This window comes from Heterodontus francisci, chromosome 10 (assembly GCF_036365525.1).
Source record: "Heterodontus francisci isolate sHetFra1 chromosome 10, sHetFra1.hap1, whole genome shotgun sequence".
In the NCBI taxonomy this organism is placed as follows: Eukaryota; Metazoa; Chordata; class Chondrichthyes; order Heterodontiformes; family Heterodontidae; genus Heterodontus; species Heterodontus francisci.
Window position 1 is genome coordinate 73,808,679 of NC_090380.1, and position 17,287 is coordinate 73,825,965.

Genomic DNA, 17,287 nt, shown 5'->3' on the forward strand with positions numbered 1-17,287 from the left:
TAGCACTTTGATGTGGGGGGTCGTGGCAGGGGGGCCCGTAAAAAACTTGTGGGAGCCATGACCCCCGACGCCGAGAAGACCCCGCCGCATGTTACCGGCAGCAGTGAGGCCTTGGTGCGGCCCCCACCCGCCCCACCCCCATCACTAAGCGGCGGGGCCTTAATTTCATATTAATATTAATTAAAACAAAATGCAAATAAAATTACCTGGTCCCGGCAGCCTTTCCACGCCAGTTTTAATCCTGCCAGCTGCTCCTCGTGTGCCTTTGGAATTCTGTTCGGAGTTCCAAGGTGAGACACTGGTGGGGAGGGGGGAGGACTAAAATGATCAGGGCGGGGGAGGGGGTGTGGGGGGGGGGCAGGAAAAACACTTGTTATTGGCTGTGGGGATGGTGGGAAGAGGTTTAGGGTCATAGGTAAAGAAGGTTGGGAGGTGGGGAGGAAGTTTGAGACCTGAAAAAAGTTTTTCTGGAGGGAGAGGGCAATTTACATATTTGTTATTCATTGGGTGTGTGGGAGAGGGAATTGAAAATGTGAGCAAATGTTGATCTTTACTTTTCAGCATTATTTCCCTTTAAAAATTTTAATAAGTCTGAAGGGCCTGAAGCCCTTTAAAAATGGCGCCAGCACCTGCGCGGTGGTGCCAGACGCCATTGCTGGGGACGGAATTTAAATGAGCCCCCGTACAAAATATCACGGGGGCTCAGCGGCGGCACTTCCGTATCGGAAGGCAGCTGAGTTCAAAGCGCACTGCCATGCAGTGCGATGCGCTAATAAAATTCAGCCCCAGTGTGAGGAGCTTGTGGACTTTGTCACTAAGATCGAGACCATCCATTCAACTGCCACTGCCATTTTGCTCCCTTCCATTAGCCTACCGGACTTAATTTCCTGTATGGTTCCCTCTTGCCTGAGCCAAGAGCTTGCAACTTCCTCCAGTTTCATCCGTGCCATCACTTAAACTGCCTATTTCCACCTTCATAAGATCACCTGCCTCCGGGCCTCATTCAGCTCAGCTACTGCTGAATGCCCATGAACGCCTTCATTACCTTTAGACGTGACTATTCCAACACACTCCTGGCCAGCCTCCCACATTCTACCCTGCTATCTTGCCTGCGACTTAACTGGCACAAAATCCTGTTCACCTATCACCCCTGTCCTGGTTCCTGGTTAAGCAACACCTCAATTTTAAAATTCTCTTCTTTGTTTCCCAATCCCTCCATGGCCTCACCCCTCTTTATCTTTGTAATCTCCTGCAACCCACCGTGCAACTACGCTCCTCCAATTCTGGCTTCTTCACCATCCCTGATTTTAATCGTTTCAGCATTGTTGGCCTTGCTTTCAGCTGCCAAGGTCCTAAGCTCCAGAATTCCCTCTCTAAACATCTCCACTTCTCTTCCCTCCTTTAAGACACTTCTTAAAACTTGGCACTTTGCCCTAATATATACTTGTGTCGTTCAGTGTTAGATTTAGGTTGGTAAAACTCCTGTGTAGCACCTGGGGATGTGTTTCTATGTTAAAGGTACTACATGAATTCATGATGTTGTATGAACTTATGATTCTTGGTTGCAGAAAGTGATTCTGCGGAATCATGGAATACAGGTATATGTAGTACAAATACTTATGAATGCAATGTTATTAAACAGTTGTGGAAAACTTTTGTAAACTGATCACCCAATGAATACCTTCATCAGGAGAATGGAGTGCTGGAGGAGGGAGGTTACATAGCACATATGGCATAGAAACAGGCTATGTGCCCTTACTAGTCTACGCCAGTGTTTATGCTCCATTTGAGCCTCCTCCCATCTTTCCTCATCTAAATGCATCAACATAACCTCCATACCTTTCTCTTTCATATGCTTGTCTAGCTTCCCCTTAAATGCATCTATACTATTCGCTTCATCCACTCCCTGTAATAATGATGTCCACATTCGCACCACTCTTTTGGTAAAGAAGTTTCTTCGGACTTCCCTATTGGATTTCTTGATGACTATCTTATATTGATGATCTCTAGTTATGCTCTTGCCCGCAAGTGGAAACCTTCTCTTTATAGCCACGCTATCTAAACCTTTCATAATTTTAAAGACCGCTATCAGGTCACCCCTCAGCCTGCTTTTTTTCGAGAGTAAAGAGACGCAGCCTGTTCATCCTTTCCTGAAATGTGTAGTCTCATATTTCTGGTATTCTCTCCAGTAAGTCTATATCCTTTTCATAACATGGTGATCAGAACTGTATGGATTACTCTTAAGTATGGTCTAAGGTTCAATACACATTTAGCATAACTTCTCTACTTTTCAATCCTCACTAACCTTTGGTGCTACTTTTAATGATTGGTTTATTTGAACTCCGAGCTCCATTTGTGCCTCTGCCCCACCTAGACTTGCACCTTCCACCAAAAACGTATTCACATTTATCTGTTCTGAACTTCATTTGCCCATTCCGCAAGTTTCTTTACGTCCTCCTGTAATTTGTTGCAGCTCTCCTCAGTATTGACTATTGCCTCACACCACATCCTCCCCACCCCAATTTGATGTCATTCACAGATTTAGAAATTGTGTTTTTGATTTCAAAGTCCAAATTGTTAATGTAAATTGTGAACAACCGTAGTCCCAGCACTGATCCTTGTGGAACACCACTGCCCAACTTCTGCCACTGTGAATAGTTACACCCACACTCTGCTTTCTGTCTTGAAGCCAGGTAGCATTCTATTCTGCCACTTGTCCCTTGACTGCACATTATCTGACCTTATTCATTAGTTTATTATGGGGCACCTTATCAAGGCCTTTTGAAAATCCGGATAAACTACATCTGCTACATTACCATTGTCTATTCTGTTACCCATCAAAAACTTCAGTAAGATTGGTCAAACAAGATTTTCCCTTTTGAAATCCACACTATTATTACACTTTTCATTTCAAGATGTTCTATTCTTTTAGTAGATTGCATTATTCTCCCTACTACCACTGTTAAGCTGACTGAACTATAATTCCCTGGACACATTCTATCCCCCTTCTTAACTATAGGCAATACTTTAGCTATCCACCAGTCCTCTGGCACACCTTTTTCTAATGAATTATTGAATAAGCGTAGCAATGCCTCTGCTATCTCCTTTTAAAATGCATAGATTAGCAAAATCATTTGGATTAATTTGGCACATGACCCATGGTGATGTCATTGGAATCAAATAAATTGCTAAGAGTGAACATTTCAGGTTTGTGACCATTCATCAGGACCATCTTCACAGATATTGCCAGACCTGCTGTGTATTTCCAGCACTTTGGTTTTATTTCCGATTTCCTGCATCCACAGTACTTTGCATTTATTTATCAGATTGCCTGAATTTTATTTTGGCCAGAAAAATAACGTGCAGGTTTTATTCTGGTCCATAGGGCCTATCGTTTCGCCAGCTAGTCATAGTTATACAGCACAGAAAGAGGCCCTACGGCCCATCGTGTCTGTGCCGGCCATCAAGCACCTATCTATTCTAATCCCATTTTCCAGCACTTGGCCCGTAGCCTTGTATGCTATGGCGTTTCAAGTGCTCATCTAAATATTTCTTAAATGTTGTGAGGGTTCCTGCCTCTTCAGGTAGTGTGTTCCAGATTCCAACCACCCTCTGGGTGAAAAGATTTTCCTCAAATCCCCTCTAAACCTCCTGCCCCTTAACTTAAATCTATGCCCCCTGGTTATTGACACCTCCACTAAGGGAAAAAGTTTCTTCCTATCTAACCTATCAATGCCCCTCATAATTTTGTATACCTCAATCAGGTCCCCCCTTAGCCTTCTCTGCTCCAAGGAAAACAACCCTAGCCTATCCAGTCTCTCTTCACAACTGAAATGCTCCAGCCAGGCAGCATCCTGGTGAATCTCCTCCGAATCCTCTCCAGTGCAATCACATCCTTCCTATAATGCAGTGACCACAACTGTACACAGTACTCCAGCTGTGGCCCAACTAGCGTTTTATACAGCTCCATCATAACCTCCCTGCTCAGCTAATAAAGGCAAGTATCCCATATGCCTTCCTAACCACCTTATCTAACTGTGCTGCTGCCTTCAGTGATCTATGGATACGTACACCAAGATCCCTCTGACCATCTGTACTTCCTAGGGTCCTACCATCCATTGTATATTCCCTTGCCTTGTTAGTCCTCCCAAAATGCATCACCTCACACTTCTCAGGATTAAATTCCATTTGCCACTGCTCCACCCGTCTTATCAGCCCATCTATATCGTCCTGTAATCTAAGGCTTTCCTTCTCACTTTTACGACAACAATTTTTGTGTCATCTGCGACCTTACTGATCATACCTCCTATATTCACATCTAAATCATTAATGTACACTACAAACAGCAAGAGTCCCAGCATCAATCCTTGCAGTACACCACTGGTCACAGGCTTCCATTTGCAAAAACAACCTTCGACCATCACCCTCCGTCTCCTTCCACTAAGCCAATTTTGGATCCAATTTGCCAAATTGCCCTGGATCCCATGGGCTCTTACCTTCTTAACCAATCTCCTATGCTATACCTTATCCAAAGCCTTACTGAAGTCCATCAACCGCCTTGCCCTCATTTACACATCTAGTCACCACCTCAAAAAATTCAATCAATTTTGTTAGACTTTCTTTTAAAATATAGGGCTTGTTAAAAAAAAATGAATTCCTATCGATTCATCCAACATCTAGAGTGATTTTAGGTTAGCATTTTAGCTTTTGAAAATCCAGATTCAATTTTCGAAATGTATTTTTTTTTAAAGAAAGGGCATTCAAACCCAATTCAGAGTAGTAATTGAATAACTGAAGTTAAGCAACTGAGCACATATCTACACTTAAACCATTAAAAAAAAGTAGTCAAGGTTTTCACTTGATTGGTAATTTTTTTTATTTAACACAAAATAAAACTTTCCTGCCCAAATAAGGGCAGTTCTTAACACAAATTTCAGGATAAACACATTGGTGCTCACCCAAATAAAAGCTATGTGCAAATAAAGTGAAACCAGTTTTAAACACAAATGCTAAGTTTTTTTTATTCATTCCAGTGATGCTCACATCCCAAGAACAATTTTTTTTTTAAAAAGTGTATATTAACAAATGTGGGGAGCCATGAGCTGGATTCGTGTAAGGATTAGCTACAAGCATGACATTTAAGTAAAAGATAAAAAGACGAATTTTGTGTGTTTAAGATGAATCTCTCAGAACTATGCTTGACCTTTGCATATATAAAACGACTTGGCAGCAATATTGTTAGCCACATGGCACACACCATTGAGATTGAGAATCCAAAGCTATTTGGCACAAAGAACAACTGACTAGGTATAAGCAGTTGGATCAGCTCTTTTCCATATTGTTGGGCATGATGGTCCTCCCCTCTCACTTGCCAAAAAAGCTGGAGAAGGAAGCAAGATGTTTCCAAGTATAATAGGAGGGGAAATAGAAGTACTAGTTTTGCTAATACTAAAGGAATACTTTTCCCATTGTAAAGCAATAATCAAAATGTCAAATTAAGACCAGTGAAGGAGAATTTACTATCTGAATCTTAACGCACAACAGTTTAAAATTCATGCAGCACTTATATTGCATAATTTGCATGGCAGTGAACATTCTTACAATTTTGCTGCCGCAGGTCAGTTGTTTTATGATACTTGCAATTATGTTTAACTTGTGACAGAAGACTGCAATTTAAACACAAAATTTTCTGCCTTTTATACAAGCTGCACATTACACTGCTGATGGCATGCCACTCAAAATAATTTGCATAGCGTTTGAAGTCTCAGTGAATGAAAGATCAGTAATGCCAGTCTATGCTTTCAGCATTTAAAATTTGACCTCTCCCCGCCCCCCCCCCCCCACCCTTCCACCCCTCCACCCCCCATGACTCACCATTCCCAGTGGAGATTCTTCTCTCCTCCCCTCTTCTAAAAAAAAAGTGCTATTCCATAGAAACATTTTTGATGCTGGAAACTCTTGTCAAGCAATTGAAAAACAGGGTTCCAATTACCTTAAAAGTTTTGGTCCCCCTCACTTAATGCACAAGTGTCATGCAGACCCCCTAGCTGCCAAGAATGAGGCATATTAATTTCGTATTAACATCGATTTTAAATTGTTGCTAGAGCGAGGAAATTACTTGTTAAACAGATTAGCTGTGGCTAGAAAAAACATTTGCATACTAACAGACAGTGCTTGGAGGGACAAAGGGGCTATTCCCTGCTCCAACTTAACCCACAACGGATTCTGATCACCAAGTATTGTGCGTAAGAAAAGACATTCCAAGGTCGGCTAAGACAAGAGAATCCACAGACCTGGTCAGACCAACTAGTCACATGACTAACCTGCTTGGCAACCTGGGGTTTTCTGAATTGCAGAGAGTTTGAACTGAGAAAGACTGTTTGCTCCTGGAGTGAAAAGTCCTCTCCTGTCTGCTCCCATCTCTTTCTCTCAAACCTCTGGACCCCAAGAGAAAGAAATCTCCTACATCAAACAAGGTTTAAGAATAATATTGGGCCCCAATGAAAAGCAAGACCTACCTACAATCAAGAACTCTACAGCCAGCTCGAAGAACAGTAACCAAAACCATCTTCAGATATTGCCTCAAATTTTCCACTTTATTTTATCTCTATTTGCATGTATCGCGCATGCATGCTAGCATGGGTGGGTCGTGTATCAGGAGGCATTAACTGAATTAGAGTTTAAGTTCAATAAAGTTCAATCTTTTTTCTTTAAATCTAAGAAAACCTGTTTGACTAGTTTCTTTGCCTTATAATTGGAAGTTAGTGAACAAGGATTCACTAAGGGGGAAGCTAAAAAAGTGTAAAAAAGGTTTAAAATTAAACTGTGAAGGCTGAGAGGGAACCCAAAACCCCTTTCTCACCGGGTCGTAACAATAAGGCAGGACTCTACTTCAGTGTTGTGATATATTTCACCAGTGATGCAACCACATAATTCAATGAAAAATAAGAACATAGTGTAAATTTGGGCAAAGGTAGACAATAATTAACTATTAGTGTGAAGATTGGCTACTGAATTAAAAGATGCAAGGGTGAATTTAGTTTATATACATATTAATTGAGTTTTGTATAGCTTATTTTTGTTTGTAAGATTGTGCATTGAGAGTGTAAATAAGCAAATATACATCTTTCAGAATTTCTCCATTTTTTGCAGCTCACTCCTAATAAAAAAAAACCTTGGTGCATATTTTTCTTGTATTAAGGAAAGATCTGGCTCCTCTTAAAATAGGGAAAACTAAAACAAATACATTTTATAACCTCTAGGTCCCCTGAACTACTAGGATTTAATTTTTGAAAAACAAGAATCGTGCTCAAATTGTACAATACCTCAAAAAATATGCTCATACATCATTTGTACCTTTCAAGCTTTTAGCCAAATGCCACAATCCTTTGTAAAATTGGCAACATCTCTGCATTACAACTCTGACAATTACAAATTCAAATATAAGTGCTCTTTGACATCAAAGTCAACACATAATTCATTTTATTAACTCTTGGCGAGAACAACAGGAGGAGTCCACTCAATGGAAAAGCTAATACCCTTCATCATGCAAAACTATATATTCTATTGGCGTGGTTTATGTTCTTGGGTGAAAGCAATGAATCATGAGCTCCGAGTAAATAAATAATTCATCCTCCAATCCAGCAGAACTGCCACAATTACCTCCATTTCATTAAAACGGCTCAATCCCATAATAGTCTATCTGAAGTTTTAAGCTCATAAAATGTACATGCGAAAACAAGAATCTAATGGAAACTGTATTATAATAAAGTGTCTAAAGTTGAAATATTCAATATATGAAACATTTCTAAAATGCTCTTAACTGTGGTGCATTGACTTTGTATATGCACTTGTAGCTGTAGTGTAAACAAAGAATATTTACAATACGGAGAGGATAAAATTGAGCTGTCTTGAATGGGAAGAAATAAGGAAAGTGAAAAAACCTTTACAATACAATTTAACACAGTAAGATATTGGGCTGGACTTTACGATGGGTGGACAGGAGTTGGCCACCGACATAAAATTCAATGGCGAACCCGCATCCGCCCAGCCCGGGGATCCAACCCGCATTTTACGGGTCCCCGGGCTTTAATTGTTCAGAGAAAGGATTTCCACCCGCTTGAGGGAGGAAGTTCTACCTCAATAAGCTGCTGGCCAATCATCGGGCTGGCAGCTCTTAGTCCCAGCAGTGCCACTGGGAGTGGTGGCCACTGCTTGGACTGCAGTCCAGCCGAGGACATGGAGCTGGGACCGAGGTAAGTTTGGTTTGCCTCGCCGGGCAGATTAGTCGCTGCCGGCAAGGCAAGGGTGGTCGTTTGGGGGAGGGGGGGGGGGGTCATCTCGGGTCCTGGGGGTGATTGGGGAAGCGGAGACAGCCCTCAATCGGGCACCCTGTGCCCAATTGTCAGGCTCCCCACCCCCACCCCGGGGTGCACTGGAAGGCCGCCAGGTATTGCAAGGCGGTCTTTCACGTTTACCGGATGCCCGCTTGCCACGGGTAAAATACCCATGGAGGCGGGCGAAGGCCGTTAAGTGGCCACTTCAGGGCTTCGATTGGCCTGGGCGGGTGGCCAGTTTCTCACCCCCCTGCGGCGCACGTAAAGTGGGGCAGAGGCAGGAGCGGGCTGGGAAGGCCTCCCGGAATCTCCCGCTCCATTTTATGTCACCATTCCGGCCATTATTTGAGTTTTAGAATACTTCTATCAAATAAAAACATTTGCCCCGTCACATAAACAATTACCCTAACCCTAATTTCAAATAAATCTCCTATTGTATCAGTGTAACATTTGCACAACAGCAAATAATCTGGGTGTAGTAGGCAATTAAGTACCAATACAAGTGCCTAATTAATTTTTGTGCAGTAAGTTCCTACCAGTTAAGTCACCCGAAAATGTGGTACAGTGGACTTTCATCCTACCAGTCGGGACTGGATTTAAACCTGGCATAGAGCATCTAACTAGACACATGAAAATTACATTAAGCATTTGAAATGTAATAACTGTGCAGCACATCTTGATTTGATGTTTAGTGGCCATAACATGTAAAGAAAAAGTACTTGAAGACTTTTTAAATTCCCCCTAAGCTCTGAATGTTCTGAATAAAAGGTTTAAACTGTGGCATTATAATGTGAACAAAAAATATTCTGCATTGTATCGAACTGGAGACACTGCAACTACAGTTCAACAATCTATAAAATGTAAATTTGAAAGCTTATCACTATTAAATAGGATTAAAAAATAGTAATTATCTTGATAGACTTTCAAAATCAGTACAATAAAAGCAATGATTATATGAGAACTAATGATAATTTTGCTGCAAAGTAAAATTATTCAATGCAATTTCAATTAGGAATTCCATCTGGGAAATATGATCCATAACAAAATGTAAAAACCTACTAGCATTCACCCATGAAATAAAGACTATTGCACAACTGATCCAACTATTTTGAACAGGAATGACTGAAATAACATGAGGCTTTCCTACTGATGAAACAACTTTTATAAACAGCATCAAAAACGTGATTGCCTGAAGTTAATCCCCGTTGAGGATCTTTTGATTGAAGTCTTGTGTTTCGTTTACCCAATGCATTAATATGTTGCTCAAAGCTGAATAAGTGCCTTTGGATTACGCTTCCCAACAAAGGCAAAGTAACTGCAATTCTCCTATGTGTCTAACTGCTTACCTGCAGTTAGACATGAACCTTCAGTGAGTAAGGGCAGCATATGGAGGTTGACTTTACTTAATTGAAGTTGGAGTGCTAGACAACTGCTAACATTAATTTTGCAGCACATTCGCTTCAACTTCAATTGTTTGGGTAGAAACTGAGCATACAAGAGTTTTTACACGTTACAGATCAGCTCACTTCAATTTTGCCTGAGTATTCCTTCATGCACAGTCTGAAGTTTAGGTTTTACAAAAGCCCACAAATAACAGCAAACATCAAGTATTGACACATAATGGTCATTACTAAAAATGAATTTGTAAAAATGTTCTACATCCTGAAATCCTGAATGAACTGTCAAAATTATATTATTCATCCCACACTGAACAAAAATGTTCTTTGCACCAAAGCATTATTATACTTCAGTTTACATCAGGCACTGAAGAACTTTTGTAAAGTAACAACTGCAAATTCAGGGTGTTACCTTTAAGAACAGTGTTAACCCATACCGCTTACAGGAATTTCCATGATTTTGAGCTAGATTTCACTTACAGGTTTTAGTCAGTGGATTAATAAATCAAGAACCCATTAATTATGATCTTAGACATCATTTTAAATGAAAATAGGAATGCACTGTAAAACCTTTGCATCCCAAATACAAAGGTTGCTGTCCTTTGCATTTTGTCTCATACAATAATGATTGCTACTCTAAAAACATTTCAAAAAATCTGAGGGAAAAAGGCCTCCTGAATATGAACATTTATTCATTCAGAACATCCAGTTTCTGATAAACAGCTGGATCGAGAAACCAATGGCATGCTGGTTCTTCAGAGGTCAGGAGAAGAGGGGCACGAATACTGGTAAGGTCCATTAACCTGTGAACAAAATGTAGGGAGATGATCATTTCAATTTCTTCCAATTTAGATACGTTTTCTTTTACCACCCCAAATCCTTTAGAAAGAGAAGACAGTGCTCAACAGACCTTTCTCTTAGCACACCATCACAGGACACATATTGCCAAAATACTCCTACTGTTGTTATAATAATTAAGCATGTAGTTCCTACTCATTCAGAAAGCTTATTGCTAAAGTCCCAGTCACACCATTTGACAAACCAACTAGACAAACTCTCCATAGTAATTTCCATAGTTTTGTGGTAAAAAGTCACAAAATTACAGTAAGATAGATTCTTCCATTTGCAAGGTTTTTTCTGTCCACTTTAATTTTAATAAAAAGTCTAGGATTTTCACATTTCCTAGAAAAGCCTCTAGAAGCATTTTTTCATAAAAAAGAATACTTCTTTTTCCATCAAGATTTTTAAGCCAACATTTATCATGCTGTTGTTTAATCACCAGTTCATATTCTGCACAAGCAGTTCATTTTTCAATCCACTATTTTCCTTCAGGCAAATAGCCAGACCAGGCAGTGACTGCTTGATGTCACACACCAGCTTTAGGGATAGATACACTCAAAATAATTCAGAAAGATCTAGGCTTTCTAGGAACATCAAGCTTAACCCAGTTAGTCTTAGGTTAGGGTATGGTAGTGTCATGGTTGTGTTACTGAACTAGTATTCTAGAGTCCAAGTAATAAACGAGAACACAGGCATTCAATTCCTACACCAGCATTCCGAATCTGAAATCAGATTAAAAGATACTATGGAAATAAAAAGCAGTTATCAGTAAAGCGACCATGAAGCTGTTGGATCATCATAAAAGCTCAGCCCTAATGTCCTTTAAGGAATGAAATCTACCATCCACACTGCTTTCGCCTGTATGTGGTTGACTCTTAAATGGCCTTTGATGTAGCCGAACAAGCCACTCAGTATCAAACCATTATTTCAGGGCAACTAAGGTTAGGCAAGTAAAGTTAAGGTTAAATAAGTAAGGTAAGTCAGCCTTACGAATGATACCCACAACCCAAGAAAGAATTTAGAAAAAAATTATCTTGGCATTATTGGTTTCTACTACTAGACGTGAGAAAGCCAGTCCGTATTTGGAAAATTGCAACGATTATTACTTAATTTATTCCCTGGAAACATGAGCAAAGAAATGCAGCTTAAGTAGGAAATCTGGACAGAATGCAACTCCAACAGCAGAAATTGGACTAATCTCGTCACCATAAATGAATGACTCCAATTCAAAAGGACAGACTGCTATCACCAAAATAGTTGTAAAAGTCCCAAAATACCGTGGACTAAAAAACTGGATGGCATATGGTCACTGCAAACCAGTTGTTCTGATTCTATGAATTCAAGGCTAACTTCTGACAATGGTTTAATTCTACAAAGTGATTCCTGACAACGCTGGCCGCCACTGACGTCATCAGGCTGCGCCGCGGTGAGCACATGCGCAGACGGTCTCCTGCTCTCTGCGCATGCACTGCGTTCCGGCTTGCCAGGACTGGTCAGCGCATGCGCCGATGATGTCATCGCGTGACGTGTGCATCTTTGGGCAACGTGCCTGGTCGGCCTCTGCGCATGCGTTTTATGCAACGCCAACGGGTATTCACGCATACGTCAACCTTCGGACATTCACGCATGCGTCAACCTTCGGCGCGAGTTTCTGAAAGTGGAAGGAGAGGTTTTGTTGGGCATTTTCTCGCATTTTATCACAATTATTTAGTCGTTTTGAAGATTTCAGTCTGCTTCATTTTTATCAGAAAGAGGAGATTGCTCCAAAGTAAGTTGCTCTGAAAACAATTCCATTGTCTGGGGCACTACATGTGCTCCAGTCCCTGTTGTAAGTTGCTCTGAAAACATTTCCATTGTCTGGGGCACTGCATGTGCCACACAGCCACCTGTTTCCCCATCCACCCTTGAAACAACCATGCAGAGCCTTGAGACTCCGCAATTGCCAGCTGCTGCCTGTCAAGCAGAGAGGGCATCCAAAGCGGTCAAGCACTTGGGGAACATTCAGCAAGAAGAGACTGAGCACTAAAACTCAAATAACGGCCAGAGTGGAAGATGGGGGGGAAGGCAGAGGGGGGGGGAGGCAGAGGGGGAGGGGGTGTAGTGGGAGGGAGTTAAATTCAGAAGTTCCTGAAGAGGGGGATGCAAAAGGCAGGGACTAGCCAGCTGCAATGCCTGAAGTACAGTTGAGAAGCAGGGGAGAAAGCGGCTGGATGGGGGATCTGTAGCTGGAGGGAACAGCTGGATGGTGAGGGCCAGAAGTGAGAGGCCGTAGAGAGCGAGCTGCCGAAGACTTTGGTGTCGCCGGGTGCAGGGACTGGCCGGTGCGTCTTTTGCTGTTGTAAGTTCATGGCGCATGCGCAGAAAAATGCACTCCTCCTCCCTCCCCCTGCTGTCTCCGGCCGCTCCGCTCCCTTCCGTCACCGGCCCGTTCGCTCGCCCACTCGTCAGCCGCTCCGCTCCCCGCCCACCCCCCGCCTCTCTCACTCCGGCCATTGTGTGCTGCCATGTGTTCGTTAGGTTGCCTCCATGTGATTATTTGAGCAGCGCCATCTTTAGTCCTGGCAGCTGCCTAAAGTCGCAGACTGTGATGTTTTTGTGGCACATGCTGCATTTGCGCATGTGCCACAGCAGCGCTACCTAGCGGCAGCGTTGTCAGCAAATGCGGCCTTAATTCTATTCAATCATTTTTTTTTTAAATTAGTTTTACTTAAAACTGGTAATTCAGAAGCAGCAATATCATGATGTTCACTATGATTTGTCTAATTGTGAGTTTATAGATTAATACTGAACAGCAAATCTTATTCAAACCTTATTAACGTGACCTGGAGTCAGAAGCATCAGTGGCAACTTTGGAACTTTTTACAGTGACCAATGGGACTCCCGCCAGAGAGACTAAGTCAGAGTTGCTTCCTCAACCAAAATTGGACTGATTTGTTCTCAGATAAATTCAAGTTAGATAATAGCATTATTTATTCTCTCATTAAGACTAGGGTTGGGACAAAGAGAAAGAGAGGTGTGGTGTTTTGTAACAGTCACTGTACTGGGCATGCAAGCGAACTAAAGTAGAGACATTTATTAATCCAGGATGTTTTCTTTTTAATTGGTAATGCAAATTTAGCTCCCTTACACTGAAGTTCAGGAACTTGACTCATCCAGTTTCTCATATGCCCTCCCTTGATCATTTGCCAGTTTAAGCCACTACAGAGTGATGAAAAGTGAGTAATTATCGTCATATGCCTAGTTTCTGACAAGGAGGCACTTGGTACAGACTAGGGTAAGAAGTGGATGAAGTAATAATGTGGCAGGCACCTGCAGGTTGGCTTGCAGAAGGACTGTCACACATTTGGTAGCAGGCAACCTGCATTTATTCTCAACACAAGGGACTGTGAATCACTTCAAATGTAGATATAGTGCATCACTCCAGTCAGGTTTTATTCACATTGGACGTGAAACCTTTTATTCCCCACCAACATGGACCAGTTCTTCTTAGACATCTCCTATATAGCACAAAGAAGTTCCCTATCTAAATTGAGATTACCAAACTGATCATAATCGGAAAAAACAAATGCTAAAGGATTTGGAATTGGACTACTGATTTTCAAATTGAGAAAAGGAACTGAATAGTCACAAAAAACAAATTTAATCATTGGCATTTTAGATGAAAATACAATACCACTTTTTCCAAGTAAAATGTTTTAAAAAAGTAATAGGACAGAGTAATCTGTTGATTTACCCTAGCATCGTACTCCAGTACAAAGGGCGGAATGTCAATCTGCTCTGGGGAAATGAGCGTAAACAACTGAGGGAGGGTCTCAACATGATGAACTTTGTCCTTTAACCCAGAGACAGAAAAGGTTGTGAACATCCAGGTCATCACCTAGGTAAGCAGGAACATAATAGAAAATGAGCCATGAGTTTGAAATCTCCAGAATTTTTTTTTAATGTTTTACTTCAGTCAGATTAGCATTTAGACTGATCACAGATTGAAATGGCATCATTCTGATATTAATTTTATTCTGCAACATTCCACTGGAACCTTAAAACATTTGAAAGTGGTGTACAGTGCAAACAGTTACAAACATATGAATTAGGAGCAAGAATAGGTCATTCGGCCCTTCGAGCCTGCTCTGCCAATCAATAAGATCATGGCTGATCTGATTGTAAGCTCAACTCCATAATGCTGCCTCAATCGATAACTCTTCACGCCCTTGCTTTTCAGGAATCTATCTACCTCTGCCTTACAAATATTTATAGACTCTGCTTCCACCACCTTTTGAGGAAGAGAATTCCAAAGCCTCACGACCCTCAGAGAAAAAAATTTCTCATCTCTGTCTTAAATGGGTGACCCCTTATTTTTAAACAGTGACCCCCTAGTTCTAGATTCTCCCACAAGGAGGGCAGTGGAAACAAGATAAATTAGCAATTTTTCATTAAAAGTTATTTCTCTATTAATTGTCTTGGAACAATTATCTTCTAGGTGTTATAAACTGTACTTGCTACTCAGTAGTCTTTTCCATTTTTTTTTAAACGCAGAGATTTACCTCATTTTATTGATCCCGTAAATTTCTAATGTTTAGACTTTCAATTGGCTAAAAAGCTAGCTTTAGCATCTGTTTCTCAGCCGGGAAGGTAGGGTAATTGTAATGTTACTGGACGAGTAATCCAGTAGTCCTGACTAATGTTCTGGGGACATGAGTTCAAAACCTACTATGGTATTAAAAGCTAGTCTCAGTAATGGTGACCATGAAACTATTGGATTGTCATTAAAACGCAGCTGATTCACAAATGTCATTTAGTGAAGGAAATCTGCCATCCTTACCTGGTCTGGCCTACATGTGGCTCCAGTCCCACAGAAAGGCCCTCTTAACTGCCCTCTGAAATGGCCTGGAAAGCCACTCAGTTGTACCAAACTGGACGAACCACCCAGCATTGACCTAAGCACCGAAAACAACAATGGTACACCCTGCCCAGACTAGTCAAACACCAGCCTGACAGTCATACTCACCAAATCAAACCTTACAGCCAATGTCCCACAGTCCTCCATCACCATCCCTGGGTATATGCTGTTCCACCGACAGGAAAATCCCAGAGGTGGCAGCACAGTGGTATACAGTCGGGAGGGAAATGCCCTGGGAGTCCTCAACATTGACTTTGAACCCCATGAAGTCTGATGGCATCAGATCAAACATAGGCAAGGAAACCTCCTGATTACCACCCATCACCCTCCCTCAGCTGATGAATCAGTACTCCTCCATGTTGAACACCACTTGGAAGAAGCATGGAGAGTTACAAGGGCAGATATACTCTGGGTTGGGGACTTCAATGCCCATCACCAGGAGTGGCTCAGTAGCACCGCTACTGACTGAGCTGGCTGAACCCTGAAGGACATAGCTACCAGACTGGGTCAGCGGCAGGTGGTGAGGAAACCAAGAGGGAAAAACCTGCCTGACCTCACCCTCACCAATCTAACTGTCGCAAATGCATCTGTTCATGACAGCATTGATAGGAGTGACCACCACATAGTCTTTGTGAAGGCCCAACTCCGCACTGAGGATACCATCCATAGTGTTGTGTGGCACTACCACTGTGCTGAACGAGATAGATTCAGAATAGATCTAGCAGCTCAAAACTGGGCATCCACGAGGCACTGTGGACCATCAGCAGAATTGTATTCAACCACAATCTGTAACCTTATGGCCTGGCATAACTCTCAGTCTACCATTCCTATCAAGCCAGGGGAACAACCCTAGTTTAATGAGGAGTGCAGGAAAGCATGCCGAAGCAGCACCAGGCATATCTAAAAATTAGGTGCCAACCCGGTGAAGCTGCAACACAGGACCACATGCGTGCTATGCTAAATAGTGGAAGCAGCATGCGATTCACAGAGCTAAGCAATCCAAGAACCAATGGATCAGATCCAGTTGTGGATGGTGGTGGATAATTAAACAATTGAACGGGGGAGGAGGCTCTGAAAAAAAAAAATCCCCATCTTCGATGATGGGGAAGCCCAGCAGGTCAGTGCAAAAGACAAGGCTGAAGCATTTGATAGTGATAGTGAGGCTAGGAATAGGGAGAGAGCACAGCTGAACACGTGGCTGCAGGAATGGTGTAGGAGAGAGGGCTTCCAGTTCTTGGATAATTGGACTGCATTCTGGGGAAGATGGGACCTGTTCAAACAGGACGGGCTGCATCTGAACCAGAGGGGCACCAATATCCTGGGAGGGAGGTTTGCTAGTACTGTTCGGGAGGGTTTAAACTAGTTTGGGAGGGGGATGGGAACCGGACTTGTAGTCCAGGGACCAGTGGGTCCACTCAGAAAGACAAAGAGTGTAGTGAGGTATTGGGGAAGGTAGCACTGTCGCAGAGGACAGATGGGCACGGAGAAGGGTTGAAGTGCGTGTACTTCAACGCAAGAAGCATCAGGAATAAGGTGAGTGAATTGAAGGCGTGGATGGGCACTTGGGACTACGATGTTGTGGCCATCACTGAAACGTGGATAGGTGAGGGGGAGGAATGGTTCTTGGAGGTACCTGGTTATAGATGTTTTCATAAGATTAGGAATGGTGGTAAAAGAGGTGGGGGGGTGGCATTGTTAGTTAGAAATAGTGTAACAACTGCTGAAAGAATTTTCGAGGAGGATCTGCCGACTGAGGCACTGTGGGTTGAGGTCAGGAACAGGAAAGGAGCAGTCACCTTGATGGGAGTTTTCTATCG

At 42.2% G+C, this 17,287-nt stretch overlaps 1 protein-coding gene across 2 annotated transcripts in view; it reads right to left on the reverse strand.

The window, feature by feature from the left end:
* Positions 1–5,865: 5,865 nt before the first annotated feature.
* The window catches only part of gdap2 (ganglioside induced differentiation associated protein 2), a 78,611-nt gene continuing 67,189 nt past the window's right edge, over positions 5,866–17,287 (reverse strand). For both annotated transcript variants that reach the window (XM_068040755.1, XM_068040754.1), the window contains 2 exons: positions 14,307–14,450; positions 5,866–10,536 (listed from right to left, as the gene is read on the reverse strand). In XM_068040755.1, the coding sequence (XP_067896856.1) occupies positions 10,489–10,536; positions 14,307–14,450 (192 nt within the window). In that variant the 3' untranslated portion in view covers positions 5,866–10,488. The remainder of the gene's footprint in view (positions 10,537–14,306; positions 14,451–17,287) is intronic.